Source organism: Opisthocomus hoazin, chromosome 6 (assembly GCF_030867145.1).
Source record: "Opisthocomus hoazin isolate bOpiHoa1 chromosome 6, bOpiHoa1.hap1, whole genome shotgun sequence".
Taxonomy (NCBI): Eukaryota; Metazoa; Chordata; class Aves; order Opisthocomiformes; family Opisthocomidae; genus Opisthocomus; species Opisthocomus hoazin.
In genome coordinates this window covers 59,722,265-59,739,238 of record NC_134419.1, presented here as the reverse complement: position 1 = coordinate 59,739,238, position 16,974 = coordinate 59,722,265, and the positions used below count along the sequence as shown (strand labels likewise).

The window sequence follows — 16,974 nt, the reverse complement described above, 5'->3', positions numbered from 1 at the left end:
CCATTAAGGCTGCCTGTTTCTATTCTAGTGCCTTATTCTCAAAGGCTCATGCTTTTCTGAAGCATTCTGAAAACACTAGCTTGAAAACAGAGGTATCTCACGTCCCATATCACATATCCATATTGTTTTTGTGTAAAGCACTTTGAAAGTAATGTAGTTCTAAAAAAATGGGTTGCTATTTTAATATTTTTAAAGTAATAGAGTAAATGTGTTTTTTCCACTTTGTTGTCTAAATGCAACTTTTTACTGAAACTTTAAACAAAACCCAAACGAGTTAAAGGCAGATTCTGAACAAGGGAATTCATCTAAAAATGTGAAAGGGTCAAAGGTTCTGAGCAAACAAAAGTGACATTTCAACTACACTGAGATAGAAGGTGTGTCACTATCTGAAGGCCATGGACTCGCCCTTGGCAACTGCTAGAGAACAAACCAAGGTAAGTGACAGCTTCTGGATTAAAGAAACTTTTGATCTGCCAAAGTAAATAGGGTTACTGATATGATACGACATAATTGGTGGTAAGAGATGCTTTTCCCTTTGAGTGTACATCTTTAAATTAATCCCAATGTGCCTCCTCAAAGACAGGATTACTAAGGAAATCAGTTCATAGAATCATAGAATCATAGGTTGGAAAAGATCATCAAGTCCAACCATCTGCCCAACAACACCATGCCTACTAAACCATATCCCGAAGTGCCACATCTACATGTTTTTTAAACACCTCCAGGGATGGGGACTCAACGACCTCCCTGGGGAAGCCTATTCCAGTGCCTGACCACTCTTCCAGTAAAGAAATTTTTCCTAATGTTTAATCTAAACCTCCCCTGATGCAACTTGAGGCCATTGCCTCTCGTCCTATTGCTAGTTACCTGGGAGAAGAGACCAACACCTGCCTCACTACAACCTCCTTTCAGGTAGTTGTAGAGAGCAATAAGGTCCCCCCTCAGCCTCCTCTTCTCCAGACAAAACAGCCCCAGCTCCTTCAGCTGCTCCTTGTAAGACTTGTTCTCTAGACCCTTCACCAGCCTCATTGCTCTTCTCTGGACACGCTCTAGCAGCTCCATGTCTTTCTTGTAGTGAGAGGCCCAAAATCGAACACAGTACTCCAGGTGCGGCCTCACCAGTGCCAAGTACAGGAAACGATCACCTCCCTACTCTTGCTGGCCACACTGTTCCTGATACAAGCCAGGATACTGTTGGCCTCCTTGGCCACCTGGGCACACTGCTGGCTCATGTTCAGCCGGCTGTCGACCAACACCCCAAGGTCCTTTTCCACCGGGTGGTTTTCCAGCCACTCTTCTCCCGGTCTGTAGCGTTGCATGGGGTTTTTGTGACACAAGTGCAGGACCCGGCACTTGGCCTTGTTGAACCTCATACAGTTGGCCTCAGCCCATCCATCCAGTCTGTCCAGATCCCTCTGCAGAGCCTTCCTACCCTCAAGCAGATTGACACTCCCACCCAGCTTGGTGTCATCTGGAAACTTACTGAAGGAGCACTCAATTCCCACATCCAAATCATTGATAAAGATGTTAAACAAGACCGGACGCAAAACTGAGCCCTGGGGAACACCACTTGTGGCCAGCCACCAGATGGATTTAACTCCATTCACCACAACTCTCTGGGCTCAGCCATTCAGTCAGTTCTTTATCCAGTGAAGAGTACACCCATCCAAACCATGGGCAGCTAGGTCACCAAGGTCGTAGGAGGAGATCAGGTTGGTCAAGCAGGACCTGCCTTTCATGAACCCATGCTGGCTGGGCCTGATGCCCTGGTTGTCCTTCATATGGCTGGTGAGCGCACTCAGAATGAATCGTTCCATAATCTTGCCCAGCACTGAGGTCTGGCTGACAGGCCTGTAGTCCCCTGGATCCTCCTTCCGGCCCTTCTTGTAAATGGGTGTTACACTGGCAATCCTCCAGTCATCTGGGACCTCCCCTGTTATCCAGGACTGCTGACAGATGATGTAGAGTGGCTTGGCCAGCTCCTCCGCCAGTTCCCTCAGCACTCTTGAGTGGATCCCATCCGGCCTCATATACTTGTGAGTGTCTAGGTGGCATAGAAGGTCATTAACTGCTTCCTCCTGGATTATGGGAGGTTTGTTGCACACTCCTTCCCTATCTTCCAGCACTGGGGGCTGACTACCCTGGGAATGTTGTGGGTGTCAGGAGGATGGGGGCCAAACTCTTTTCAGTGATACCCCACTGGGACAGGACAAACAGTATTCTTAAATATCATACTTTAAGTGGCACTTCATTCAGGATCAGAGTGGCAAGTGGCTTAGGGAGAGTCAGCATGTCATAGGGAGAGTGACTGTCAGTGGTAAACTTTTACTCTGTGCTCAAAGAATAAAGATGTAATACAAAATTTATAAATAACACTCAAGTAGGGCTCCTTGAAGTAGGATGTCTTGAAGAGGCTAGGGAGGGAGAAAGGAATGCCCCTCATTTACAGAACACTGTTTGCACCGTGTATATTCACAGGCTTAAATCAGACAAAGGGATAACATTTCCACTGTGGAAATGCTACACTCAGGCACACTTCAGGTCATAGAAGAAAAATGTCCATTAAATTAATTAGTTGAGGTGAGCTGAATGCAATCTCCAACCTTGGAATCAGGCAAGCACATCAACATTATCAGCTTCTTTATGCCAATAATATCCCAGACCCATTATCAGCAAGAGAGGGACCTCTGTGTTGCATCTCCTGTGAACAATACCTACCACAAAACACAGAGCTATTTCTCTTCCATAGTTCTTTTCTTCCAGATAGTACTTTGAAATTATTGCAAGCAGTTACTAAAAGCTGGAGCTTGGTAGTCCCAGTCATAGAGACAAATTCCAGTAAATTCACATGCTACAAAGGGAAATTGTTGTGCCAACTGCACTTTCAAAGGGTCACAGATAGATGAATATAAACTGCAGCTCATATCCTCTCTGCAGCACCACTGAATGAGCCTTCCCTCCTGTGTCTGTATCTGTCTGATCTGGCACGTGCTAAGAATGGTATCACAAATGTTGCGAGCTTTAACACACACATACAAGTATCACACAATGTCTTATAACCAAGAAAAATTAAATAGCCAAATTTTAAGGCAACGTTAGAAGCTGTCAAATAGCTTCTAACCAGGTCCAGATGCTTTTTCTTTCTGCATAATTTGAAATCTAACATTTCCAGTCACTGCATATTGTTCAGTTCTTTTCCCTCCAGCTTGAACTTGCTTGCTGGAACCAAACATTATGCTAATGATCTCCAAGGACCTAACATTGCTGTTGCTTAGGAACAGAAGTTTCAAAGGCTGTGGAAGAATAATTGAGTAGAGGGACCCTGGAGCTGGGGAAATCCTTTTTGCCACTCCTCCTCCCCCCGCACACTCACATAGACAAGTTTCTTGAAGGGCTGCCATTTTCCGTCAAGGAAGTACGATTCAGACTTTCACAGGACTGTGAAAAGGAAATTGTCCTGTGCTCCCTGCTTGTGTGTTTATTTATAGACTGAAAGAATTATTCAAAGAAGAGTAGACAGAGGATAGCTGCACAGTAACAGATTGTGAAGGCTCATCCCACACTTCTGAAAAAAAGAAGCAGCTTGTGACATCTATACCTCGCCTTCTAAGTCTTCCTAGCAGCTAGACGGTAAGATCTTATGCAGGGGGGCAGTCTGGCAGAATTGCTAAGATAAATCAGTATTTTTGTTTATTCTTGGTGGGTCTTGATTTTAGAAGTGACCTTGCACTGTGTGATAGCACAGTGGCTGAAGTGATCCAGAAAAGTAAGAAAACTGAGAAAGGAAACCTCTCTCTTGTCTATTTGCTCATGGCAGGATTTAGCCTAAACCTGGCTGTTAGCAAGAGACTGAATTTAAGATAGTCAGTGAATTAATCTTTCTTCTACAACAGGTCGTATCCAACAACAAAGAAACGGTAACAGGCTTGTAAGCAAGGAAATAAAAATCTACCCTAGCTAGAATTGCTTAGCTTCATGCAAAATCATTCACTGTACAAATGCTGGTTTTAAGCTTTATGTGACAGTATTTCATAGAGCTATTCCATGGGTGAATTAGAACATGTCTCGTGACTGTCTTCCTGCCCCCAGAGAGGTGCAGGGCACATGTAGCTCTGCTGGGCTTGGCAAGCCTGCTCTCCAATACACAGACTTCCAGGAGGAAAGACAGAGGAAACATTTTCTCACAGACTAGCTCAAGATGGGATCAAGATGGTTCTGTGCAGCTTTGGATGCTGCGAAGTAGGAAACAGCAACCTATATGAGGAAAAGAACAGGCAGAACCACAGAGAAGGAGGTCTTGAAACACCCAGACAGTGTCACAGGCAGAAGGCCTGTTCTGCTCCTGCCAGCCCTATGCTGAGAAAGGAAGAACAGAGGTTCAGGTAGAAGAGACTGCATCATCAGGGTCCAAATCTGTATTGTTCTAAGATTGGATCTCCTCCTTCGGACAGGGTTAAGCTACTGGGCCCTATGCAAGTGCTTAAGTGCAGTAAGGAGTAATCTCCAATCCTTCCTTGCCTCAGAAAAACGCTGACAGTCCTAGTCCTCATGTTCAAAGTCTGTTCCCTCCCTGCAGCTCCCAGCAACAGAGAGCACCACAGTCAGCATGATGCCCGTGACACACATTTTCTATTAATTTCTGTACCAGGTCAGCCTCTGTCCTGGGTTTGGCCAGGACAGGGTTAATTTTCACTGAACTTCAGGAAGGGGCACAGCCGGGGGGTGGGGGCTGACCCCACCTGGCCAAACAGAGCACGGTATTCCATACCATGTGACATCACGCTGAGTTCCGGGGGGGGGGGGGGGGGGGGGGGGGGGGCGCGGCAGGAACTCACTTGCAGCTGGGGAGCGCGCGGCGCCAGTCCTGTTCGGGAGAGCGGGTCTGTTGTGCGAGTTTGTGTCGTATTTTCTCCTTATCTGTTGTTGTTACTGTTCCCTTTTGTTTGCTGTTCTGTTAAACTGCCCTTATCCCGACCCACCGGTTTCTGCCTTTTTCTTTCCATTCTCCTCCTCACTGTGGCGGGGGGGGGGGGGCGCGTGGCGTTTTTTGTTGCCGGCGGCAGCCAAAACCAAAACAGCCTCAAAGGTCTGGGCCTGTGAATACTTCTACAGCTCTGGGGTTAGCCCTGAGCTTTCAAAAGCCCAATCCAGACTAAAGATTTTACCAAGTGTGGGTAAAAAGGGAAAGAGTTTTCTAGTCAAGGTCCTTTTAATATCAGTGGCTACAGCTCTTACGCAGAGCTAAAGAAAATGAGACATGGCTAAGTAAGCTCCATTATCTCCAGATTCAGCTCTGTGAAACACTGATAATTAGTTAACAAGTATGCAGAAAGAGAGCAATTAATCCCCTTCAGGTTGCCTGGTTCCCTGCAGTGTTTCTGCAGAACTCTAATACAAATGCCTATCTTTGGGTTTGCAAACCACCTTTTTTGTAAGTTTGAAATGTGCCTTCAACTTTTAACCCAAAGGAAAGAGCACTTGGTAAGCATGAGCACGCCGTAGGGTCTCATGTTTTCCTGAGAAGTGCATCTTAGAGGCCCACAGTACGATTTTAAAAAATCTGACTAAAGGAGGTGGTTGAATCATAGAATGGTAAGGGCTGGAAGAGACCTTAAAGATAATCTGGTTCCAAGTGCATCATACACAGAGATCTGTCTTCAGGAAAATTATGCAGATCTGTTTGTCTGGACTTCTTAAAAATCCAAAAGGTCCAGGTTCAAACTTTACAAGTTGACAAGGGTTATTGACAACAGAAGTGCCCAAACCTGGTAGGTTGAACTGTACTGTTGCTCCTGACAAGACTCCAGTGCTCAGCCCCCTACATTGGGCTCCCACTACTGCTCCTGGGCACATGGAGCACCAAGGGACACTGGCACTGGGAACCAGCATCACCAGGAAACTGCAGAACTAGCCTGATTTTTGGTTAGCTGGTATTTTTAAGGGAGAAAACTGTGTTGGATCAATGTTCCCTCCTTGGATTTTAAATGAAAAGTAATAGAAAATAATTACTAGGGACTGAACAAAATGTTTTCTTTCCGAGAGTCTTAAAAAGCATTTTAAAAGCAATTATCATTTTGAATTTAGAAAAAAATATTTATTTTTCCTTGAGGTTCCCTTTCATTCTTTTAAAATGCATACTTGGCTGAAAAATTTCACAGATCAAAATGCACTGAATGTTTTTGTTAACCTATCTGACAAAAAATTCAAACAAAAAGAAAATTAGACCCAAAGGTCATCAGGTTCACATAAAAGGAAACAGAAAGTCTCCTTTCATCCCGCCAAAGTGTAAGGAAGCTGCCCTGCAGATCTTTTTCTGAAGCCTGGTAGTCACCCTCTATGCACCACTAGGGGACTTAAGGTGTCCTGTATCAGCAGCAGGGCTCTGGCATTTTCCATGCAGCTGAACTTTATCTTCACAGAACTGACAACAAGAATATTGCATCAGAATGTTAAAATGAGTGAACAGAGATTAAAAAACACTATTGTTTTGATCTCCAGAACTTCCTACCCACTCCTGGGCAACTTATTTAAGCTAACTTCAACGAAGGTGAAAAAAGTGCTTAGTTTTCCACTGTATTTTGCTTCAGTTACCAGTCTACACTATGAAAAGAATAGCATTGATTTTGCCCCTGGGGCACCGTAAGGTTAAATAGCAAAGATTGAGAGGCCTTCAGATATAATGGTAATGTGACCCTGTAAGTACTAGTGAGAGACAGAAACATGGGAGTGACGTACACAGAAAGATTTAACTGTGTTTAAATTTTTTTACATAAAATAACAAAGATCCAATTTTGGAACATATCCTCAGGGCAAGACTGACCCCACTGTGCTGCTTCCAGGATTTTCTGAAGCCTCTGCCTCGTTACAGAACTCCCAGGAGGGTGGGTGGTAACTGACAGAGAACCCTCTTGCTTTTGCATTATTCTTGGCTATGGCATGTAATTGAAAAAGAGCTGAAATGCCTTAGTTGTAGGCTGTGCTTCCCCTTCATGTATTTTCACATGATTAATGAGTAGCCAAAAAGCCTGGAGGGTTTGTAATGAAGCCTTTCTAATAGGGAAATGTATTGTAGACAAATCCATATTTTATCCCAAACAATCATTCATCAAAGCTGCAATTTGACCCTTCACAATTAAATGCCAGAGCACCCAGACTATCCTGAGATGCTCCTCTCTGCACTCTGGCTGAGAGGGACATTGTCATCCATTTCCAGAGAATCAGCCTATTTCCTTTGTCACTAGCCATAATTAGCAGCCATATTTAACGGCCTTTGATTAGAGACATTGTTCACCAAACCTGAGACTGCAGTGGGCTACTACTCATACAGGCACATAGCACATGCTGAGCATCAGTATGAGTTAAAAGTCTGACCAGAACACCTACACACATGTTTTGAGGGTAGGGCACCTTTGCAGTGGGACTCCATCTATCCCACAGCACGGACGGAAAGACAAGGTTAGAGTATCCAGAGTCTGTCCTTGAAAGCACAGGAGACACTTACCAAGGCCTGGTTTAACGTGTCATTGAGCAGCACTGACACAGACCCCCTGTTGCAGTCTGCCCTGAAGGTGATGTGTGAACTGTAAGCAGTCCTGGGAAATCTGGGAGCCCACTGTGTTCCTGAGGTCCTGGTTAAAACAAGACTCAGTAATTTCCTTTAAATATTTAATCTTTCAATGGTGTTAAGAGCCCAAATCTCAGGTCATTAAACAGGATGTTTAACCAACCTGTCAACAGGTACCCGGCCTGTAAAGAAGTCTGATAGGGTACATACAATTTTGGACAACTTCTTTTAGTGCAGCCCCTAAAGATTGGATTGAGACCCACAATACTTTCTGCTTAGGTCCTTAAACGGCTGGTGGATAATAACACGTTTCATTCAGTTTTGTTACATGCTGAGCTCAAATCAGTATCTAGGGATGAAAGACAATGAATTTCTCCCACTTGTAATTTCACCCTGTAATGCTTTATAGGTGTTACAATACAATAAAATAATACTGTAAATTATTAGAATTTCACCTACTCAAAATAATTTCAGAAAGAACATCCAGGGTCACATCTCCAGGGTAGAAAAGCCCTGACCTTAAAAAAAGAGATTTCTCGAGAGTCCAGCAGTCACATGTTAATTTATACCTAAGTGATTTTTTGTTTTTAATTAGAGTGTAACAGCCACTGCTTTCAAAGGTTTTACTGGAGTTCCTACACTTCATCCACAGAATCTAGTGCATCTGTCTGTCTCTCAGTGGAGAGATGGCCAAGGGGAAAGCAAAAGGTTCAAAAGGGAAGAAGATTACCTTGAAAACTGCCAAAAATTCCATCCGGATATGTTTAGATGGAGGGCGCCGTCTTGATTTAAGTAAGATGCGTATCACCACCTTCCCCAAGTGCATTCTGAAACTGGCTGATGTGGATGAACTTGATTTGCGCAGAAACATGTTAAAAAAGATTCCAAGCAGCATCCAGAAGTTACAGAAACTGCGCTGGCTGGACCTGCATAGTAATCAGCTCAAGGAGCTGCCCGAGGCGATAGGTACACTTCAGAACATTTTCTACCTGAATATATGCAACAACAAGCTAACCACCAAAAATCTGCCAGAAGAATTGAACCTTCTCAAGAATCTGCGTATTCTCAACCTTGGCTTGAATTGTCTTGACAGTATTCCCACCAGCCTCGGGGCCCTGAAAGAACTTAGTGAGCTAGGTCTCTTTGATAATGCCTTGACCACTATCCCAAACAGTGTGAAAAAGCTCCCCAAGCTCATGAAACTGAATGCAAAAAGAAACCCTTTCCCAGATTCAACAAAGCGAGAAGAGCATGCCGACTCCATCAAATGCATGGAAACAGTACCAGAGAAAGACCTGTGCTGTTCCTGCCTGAAGATATGTCAGGATGCGAGGGACAAGCTGAGCAAGTTAAAGAACATGACATCCAGCCCCTCAAAGAAGCCAAGTTTCCCTTTGCTCCTTACACCCAATTCCTCTGCAAAGGATAATGAAGAAGAATGGAGATTAAGAGGCAGACATCCCTGAAATCTACCAAGACACTCCACAGACCATGTCTCATGACGTCCAGCCCAAGCTAATAAAAAGTTGTCCTCCTTCTTCCTCCATTTTCCTGCAGTTCTCTTCCTTTACAGATCTACTCAGTTTTAGAAGCAGCAGATCTGTGTGGTTTCTATAATGAAAACCAAAACAACTAAAACAGATGTATATTTGGGAAAAGAAGGATCATTCGCTAGCAACTGGGCCCATTCCTACAACATGTTCTCCATGTTTCAGCTTTTGGTGTTTGGTGTCAGCTCGTGAATGGATGAAATCAGATCTGGTGTCCCCACAGTACTTTTAGCTTTCTGTTCACCTGTGTGCATGCATGTGTGCACCTGAGCACATGCATTCACTTGCTTAAATCTCATCCCTAGGGTAGAGAGTGCTGGCAGCCTGCAAACAGCAATATACAGGTACAAGCAATGAGCAGATTATAAAAGCAGTCAAGCACGACATGAGAAGAGATGCCAGCTGTGGCCGTAGTAACATATGATGGCAGCAAATATTTATGTATATTTAAATGAACAATGAAGTGCCAGCAGCAAAGTACTCAGTTGTCCAGTAACAGCCCGTTATCATTTTTTAAATGGCTACAGCAGAGCATGGGATTCAGAACTCCTGTGTATCATTCCTATGGACTATGCAAAAACTGATACAGGGTTTCCCAAAAATGCTACTACTTCAACGTCTTATCATAGATCACATTAGTAACTTCTTTTTTCATAGAATCATAGAATGGTAAGGGTTGGAAGGGACCTTAAAGATCATCTATTTCCAACCTCCCTGCCATGAGCAGGGAATTTTTTTTTTGTCACTGATGTTCATGCTTGCAGTGTGCCCTACACAAGAATCTGCTTGTATTTTGGTGAGACTCAGGACTAAGAAAGCACTATGAACTGCTCCATTCCTGTTAGTCAGCTTAGCCTCAGTACTGGGAACTCCTTGCCTGCAAAACATTCCGGGTGGTGTCATTCACTGGGATGAATTCATATGCAATGACAGTGGAATTTCAAAGGATTGCAGCCCACTTTTCCTCTTTCCCTAAACAGTCAAATGTTTTCCTATGATTCCTGTTCTTTCCATGCTTCAGCTGTGTAATTATTAATAGTGTGTCTGTCTGGGCAAAGACCTTAGTCTGGCCTGCCTCCCTGTCTCAGGTAGGGCAGGAAGAGCTGTGACAGTATGGAAGATGGCCATTGCTCTCCAGATGGGGAAGGAGCCCCTTGTACTGCTGTTGAATTCTTCTAACTCAGAAGTGGCTCCAGCATTCAAAGAAGGGAAAAGTAAACTCATCAAGTCTCCAGTCCTTCAGTTCCCAGACTGGAGCTTGGTAAAGGGAAGCATGCCCACTGGGGTAATTTTCTCTAGCTTTCCACTTAAGCACGACTCTTCTGAGATCATTACTTAGGCAGTGGCACTATGCTGTATCTATTTTATTTCAGCTTATACTGTAAGGCACTAGACTTTGCATAAGCAAGTTATCTGGGATTTTCATTGCTATACCTGGGTGCAGTGATCTCTAACTTGCATGACACAATCAGCACCACTATAATATGCCAAAACATCCATTTGTACATATATCACTGTCTGCCCTAAGCACGGAATGAAGAGGCCATTACGCAGAAGAATTATGGATTAGCTCTGACCCCACCTCGCTGTCTCTTTCCTACACTAACTATCTGTGTAGGGTTTACCAATAAAGTCATATTAAGGAGACAATAAATATTAATCAACTGTGTACAGTGAACTACTCAACACATTCTTCATGTCTTCATACTGTGGATTCTGTACACTAGAATGCTTTTTGAAGTTCTGGGGACACTTTTGAATCTTTAAAATAGGAGGCGCAATAGATGCTCTTTTTACAGTGCAATTAATTCATACAATTGCACTTGTTATCCACAGTTATCCAATGTTTCATATGTTTTACCTTATATTCAGGGACTCTTCTGTTATCCCCTTCGACTTCAAAGCAGGTTGGAAAGAGCAAAACCTATAGGAGATATGAAAGGTCACATTACAATTATTTCAATGGCTATCTGTATACATTACATACGTATATAATCTATGTCGTGTCCTGACAGCAACTTGCTTCCTGAAAGGTGACACAGCATTTCACTGACACTCTGACACAGAACAAAGCTGCAAGACAACACAGCAAAACCATACATTTAATGTTAAGAAGTTGCCTATTGTCTAGATAAAACCAGGTTTTTTCCCAAATAGGGCCTTGAATTAATATATAAGACTGTGGACTTATGATCAGGTGGTTTAAGGTACTGTTAATAAAAGCCAGAGAATGAGAACCCACTCAGACATTTATCTAGTAAAAATGGCAGAAAGAAATACCAACCCATATCGCAGCCATTCCTATTTACTTCCACTGGGGGTTTATGATATCAGACATATTAAACCCTTGAAATAAATAGGTTTGGTGACCTTTAGCTGAGGGGCAATACAGGTATCTGAGGATCCAAACATTATCTTGAACGGCTTCTGCAAGATTCCCCCGAGAGCTGAGCTGAGGGACAGCAAAGATGAGGGCTAAACAAAGCATCTGGCTCTGGAGCAGAACCTGTTGATTCTAAGTAGCCATGCTATGCATCCAGTTTAGAAAGGAAGAACAGAGAAGTCTGCATTGACTTTTAAAGCAATACTCCACTAGAAACTGCTCAGAGATTTCAGGAGCAGAAGAAATTGTTATGATTGTTTAGAAATTAACAGTACCAATCCTCAGTCCAGGCTTCAGAATTTACCACAAGAAGAACTACATATTGAAGTATTTTTCCTGTGTAAGGGACAGAGAAAGTAAACCTGATATAATGACCAGAACTGGAGTAGGAAAAAAATGCAAGAAAACAAAGTGCAAATTAATCACTTCATAGTCTTACATTCAAGTTCCATCAAACAAGATAAGCACATATGGAGAAATATTTTCTGAACAAAAATTCCATAGTTAGAAGTTAACTCCACACCAAAAATACAAAGTCAGAGTCAGAAAGACAAGAATTTTTTACTCCTAAGGAATCTAATGACACTTCATGTGTTGGAGGAATGCAGAAAGAAACCTTTTTTCACCCAGTACTGTGAGGTGAGATGAAGGTGGCTCTCATCTCAGTGAGAGGAAGCAATACAGCTACAGTTGCAATTTTGTGGGGTGCAGGGATGTACAATACACCACTGGGTGCTAGAAGAGTCCTACACATGCATTAGTTCCCAAGATAAATCAATAGTTATATAATGCTCTGAAGAATTCACAGGTCAGCAAAAGGAAAATTTCATAGCTTTGCTGAAGTGTAACTGGTTAAAGACCAAGGTACTGCAATTGAAGAAAAAGCCCTCGGGGCAGCCCAAGACAGACATCTGAAGCCAGCATAAACAGGGGCAATAGACAGGGTAAACAGGGGCAATAGACCAGGAGTGTCACCTGGGTGTTCACATGTTATTGTGAAGTAGTGATTACCTCTTAAATATCTTATTTCGGTCGCTGTCATGGAAGACAAGAAATCTGGAGTAACCATTTTTGAAGAATATTTCCAAGGCGATCTCCTGGAAAGGTAAATCGTTTACAGTGTGAAGAGCTGCAGAACAAAGCCTAGTGCTGCAAAGAGTTCGTAAGGGCCTGTCCAATTCTGCAGGGCTTTGAAAAAACAAAGGCCTTGACTTTGTATCAAGTGTAAAGAAGTGTGGCAAAATATGCCTAATATTCCCAATTTCTCCAGCTGTAGGAATGGGTTCCTACAGGGTTCACTAGGAGTTCAAATGCTGCTCTGAAGCAAAGCCAAACTCCAGATATTGGTTCCACCACTTGCCTCCTCCTGTTGCTTCTGAAGCATTTTTGTCTTAAAATTTCAGTGTTATTAACAAGACACTAGTAGCATCAACTTCTAATGAGGTGAGAAAGGCAACATGAAGAGGTGATGCCAAATAAGAGTTGCTTTTAGAAAGCAACGGTAGTGCTTTCTAAATGAATAGTGAGCTCAACAGAAATGCCAAAACTATTTCTCCTGACTGCAAGAAGCAGAGGAGGAAGGGGAGTTTATGACATTTCTCACTGAAGCTTTAAAATAATCAAAGTTTTCCGCAATGTCTCCACACATTGTTATGTTGGGCATTTGCATATAGTCCTATTATTTACTTAGTGAGTGGTCATTTTTCCCCCAAAGTCACTCAAGTAAAACTATACATAGCATGTAGTGTCTGGGAACCCAGACATGAGTTTCAATCCAAACGTGGCAGGTGCAATACAAACCTAGAAAAACACCACAATGGCAGCTGCCCCATACATGATTCACAGATGAAGTATAAAGCAGAAAGGTAATATGAGAGCAGCTATGACAATAAACAGCTTGCAGCATTTGCTCTGAAGCTCAGATTTCCAAACCAAGTCTGCTCAAGTATCGCCACTACAGAATTGGGCTGTGTGGTTTCACAGTACTTTCCTCTGAGCTGGGCTGTGCGCACGAACAGGAGATCAGCTCTCCGAGACACAGTAGTTGCCTAAACACCTGATCTACCTGTCCCACAGGGAAAGCATAAGGAACCCATTTTCTTCTTTTTGTGCAACACTTTTTCCAAAGATTGTGGCATGGAATCCCAGTGCAAGAATTTGAGAGCCTGATACAGATACCTGAGTTTTCAGTTGATTAATTGAAACAAAGCAAAAATAAACAAAGAAAACCCCAAATCCCCTATAACCAAAAAAACATGAAAAACTCTGAAACCAACAAGCATTGTCTTTGCCCCAGGCTCATTCAAAGACTATTTTTACTCATCTCCAGTTTTCACTTTGGGTCACAGAAAACATTTCCATTTCACTTGTTTAAAAAAAGTCATTCATACACAGACATGTGAATCTATGAGAAGGCAGCAAGATTCCACAGGCAACTTTGATGATTCTGTGATTCTGTTATGCTATTCACAGAACAGAAGAGACGACAGTTCTGTTACTTAGGTTGCTTACCAGTGATGTAAGAAAATAAACTTCACGCAGTTACTCAGAACAAGACTTAACATTCCTGTACATGCTTGGAGAGTGATGTAACCACTGAGCTATGCTATATCCTGAAATATGTCTCACCTACTAACGTCGTCCATTTTCCATACATAATTAAATACAAAATGAAACAGGGCTGAGTCATGGATGAGTGCCATATTACATGACATAAGACAATTATCAGACCCATTTTCTCCAACTTTTTAATTTTTGGAAGGATTTCTTAACTCTTTGTTGAATCTCAACCTTCCAAAAACGGATTCAAAGTAACAGGTAACTAGTTATGGTTACTTCAAAACTCCATATTTTTTTTCAAACAAAATCTGTGAATTACTCTTTAGACTGTACCAAAAACCCTCTAGAGCTCTGGTGCTGCAAGGAGCTCTAGCTACAACTCCTCTGTGATTCTCATCATAGGCTTTTCTAAACCAGACAAAAGGGTACCAGAACACTGGTGGTGAGTAGCTTCTGGTAGTGCAGCTAAAGGCACATCAGATTCAAATACTCTGCTCCAACTTATGATTCATGTATTGACCCAGATGCACAACCTGAAAGTTATTCCAAGAGGCCCAGGGTAAGCATGTTACACACACCCATAATCCACTGGTGGCCAAAACTACTGAAGTCCGTGAGAGCTGAGTATTACTGAAAGTTAGACACTTACTGGGAGCTTCCATCAAAATGCAGGAAATCGACTTCAAGTCTTATGTTCAAAAGCATTGAGATAAGCTGTGAAAAACATTGATAGCCTAACAACTAGTGAGCCAACCACTCCAGTGAGAGTGCTTAAACACTCTGGTGAATATAGGAAGGATTTTGTATTACCAAAGGCTAATGAAGCAATGATGGGAGCAAAAGCATTTTGGGACTCCAGCAAAGAAATCTCAGCAGTCTTAGTAAAAATTGTGCAAGTAGTTTTCAGTCACATGTCATTACTGCTGTTGCAGCTTTCCCTCAAATGACTAAGCATGTTAGTTCCTACCTGCAGAAGAAAGCGCATCAGATGGATCTCTTTTATATCATGATACGAATAACGGGAACACATCTGGTTACCCACAGCGTGACCTTTATGACATAAGTTGAAAATAAACGGATCACTGATGCTGGAAGAGAAAAATATAAAGAAAGAAAAATTAATCTGAACCAGATAAGATCAGAACAGCCCTCATGAACATCCAAGTCCTCCCTAAAGAAGAATAAAAATACTAAGAGATAGCCAGATCAGCTGGGGCACAAATGAATTGAAAACAAAGCTGAATACTGGAGACAGATTTTGTATTAGTTCCCAAAATAAAACAAAGAGCCTGCGGAGGCAAAGGATAGGTTTGGAATTATTTTAGTGCATGCAAATAGGCAGAAAGCAATGTTTTTCACACACTGAAGTCTGAGAGCAACAAGGGAAGGAGCTGGGTGGGAGAACCTGAAAACCTGGGTCAAGGGCAAGCATCATATGGACACAGAGGTATTATAAACAGCAATAACAGCAATTAACGGGAAATAATAATTAAGCATTTAATTCATTCTTACTGTAGTTGTGTACATGTATTGCAGTTGCTATCTACAGCCTACCCCATAGCAAATCCTTTAGAAAAACAATGCAAGCTTTTATCGGACCCAGACCAATTTATCCCTAAGTCACCTGATCAGATTGACTGATATTGGACTCAGTAAGAATCAGATGCAGAGCAGACAGTTGGGGAGTAAAAACTCCGAGTTACTCACTGTCCCAGTGGACTTTGCACATGAGCACACAGTATGCACAACGAGCTAAGTCTAACGGACTCATTTTTAATATTGATCAGTTTCAATAAATCATGAGTCAAAGATGATAGCAGTGTGCCAAATATTAATTACGATTCTGTCTTGGAGAAACAAATAAAAACTTATGAGACAATGAAGCTGAAGGCTCTTGTAATGACTATTCCATATGAATAAAAGATGGGAGCCAGTCAGAAAGAAACATTAACAACACTTTAAAAGAATTTAAACAACACTGTATGTGTTAGACTGCCCACCATCTCCATCTGTTGGAGCTGGGAGTCCTTGTCGCACCTCCAAAGCCTGTGAACAAGCACCTGTGTTAGCTATTTTAAACAATTCTGTGAACAGATGAAAAGAATAGCAAACTTCTTGCTTTGCTAAAATCCCTCTTCAAATCCCCTGGAAATCTTGAAGTCTGTGGAAATTCTAGGTATCCATGTGCCAATACTGAAGTTAACCAAGCAGATCTCTGGGAGGAAAGAATGACTTACCTGGACAAGCAGTGACCTGTACAGTAGACTTCTTCTAGAGGGGATAACACAAAGCACTCGCAGATGTAGAAGTGTTCTATGCCAAAGAGCAGCACTCCTTCCAATACTCTATGCCCCTGCACAACTGCCACAGAGCACTTGAATGTGACCTAGCACAGAAGGAAGCATAATGAAGTCAGGAGTGGGCAGCACAGGAGATTGGGACAGAAGGGAGCAAGACCCAATGATACAGAAGGCCATATGTTTGTACCAAAACAGCTGCCATCTTAATTGGCCGGTCTATAGGTGTGACTGACAGTGCATGCTTCTGTGTTACTAGCAATGGGAGCGTCTGATGCCCTTTTCACCCAGTAAATCTGCTCCTTCCCCACCTATCTGTGGCTATATTTAGCAACATCCTACAGAACATGAAGAGTTTGCAAATGTTGCAGGAGTTAGCACTGTGAAACTTTGTTAGACAGCAATACTTATGACACAGGCAGGGGATTGAAGCAATGAGAAGTGACTTGCATAGCATCATACAGAAAAAGAGTGACATATAATAAATACATGTATATTTAGAATAAAGAGAAAATGAAAATAATTATATTTAGATCCCAGTGAAATCTATACTTTAAGAAGTCCTGCAAACGGATCCCAGGGAGCAATGATCAAGGAAAGGATCTAATGCTCTAGGTGTCT

At 42.4% G+C, this 16,974-nt stretch overlaps 2 protein-coding genes and 1 long non-coding RNA gene across 9 annotated transcripts in view; 2 read left to right on the top strand and 1 right to left on the bottom strand.

The window, feature by feature from the left end:
• WDFY4 (WDFY family member 4) overlaps window positions 1-16,974 on the bottom strand; it is a 146,424-nt gene that overhangs the window by 37,279 nt on the left and 92,171 nt on the right. For 6 of the 7 annotated variants that reach the window (XM_075423362.1, XM_075423366.1, XM_075423364.1 and 3 more), the window contains 4 exons: window positions 16,294-16,442; window positions 15,024-15,144; window positions 12,509-12,594; window positions 10,976-11,038 (listed from right to left, as the gene is read on the bottom strand). In XM_075423362.1, the coding sequence (XP_075279477.1) occupies window positions 10,976-11,038; window positions 12,509-12,594; window positions 15,024-15,144; window positions 16,294-16,442 (419 nt within the window). The remainder of the gene's footprint in view (window positions 1-10,975; window positions 11,039-12,508; window positions 12,595-15,023; window positions 15,145-16,293; window positions 16,443-16,974) is intronic. The other variant, XM_075423368.1, reaches the window with a different exon arrangement.
• Window positions 3,422-16,974, top strand: part of LOC142361635 (uncharacterized) — a 43,368-nt gene continuing 29,815 nt past the window's right edge. Inside the window, exon 1 of the long non-coding RNA XR_012764274.1 lies at window positions 3,422-3,630. This is a non-coding gene — a long non-coding RNA (uncharacterized LOC142361635). The remainder of the gene's footprint in view (window positions 3,631-16,974) is intronic.
• LRRC18 (leucine rich repeat containing 18) lies at window positions 8,236-9,030 on the top strand. The gene has a single exon (XM_009943831.2). It carries the CDS (start codon window positions 8,251-8,253, stop codon window positions 9,028-9,030), a length of 780 nt encoding a protein of 259 aa, XP_009942133.1. The 5' UTR covers window positions 8,236-8,250.

Bases quoted from the DNA above. Each gene is read 5' to 3' on its own strand.
- LRRC18 (XM_009943831.2), top strand. From the start codon at position 8,251: ATGGCCAAGGGGAAAGCAAAAGGTTCAAAAGGGAAGAAGATTACCTTG.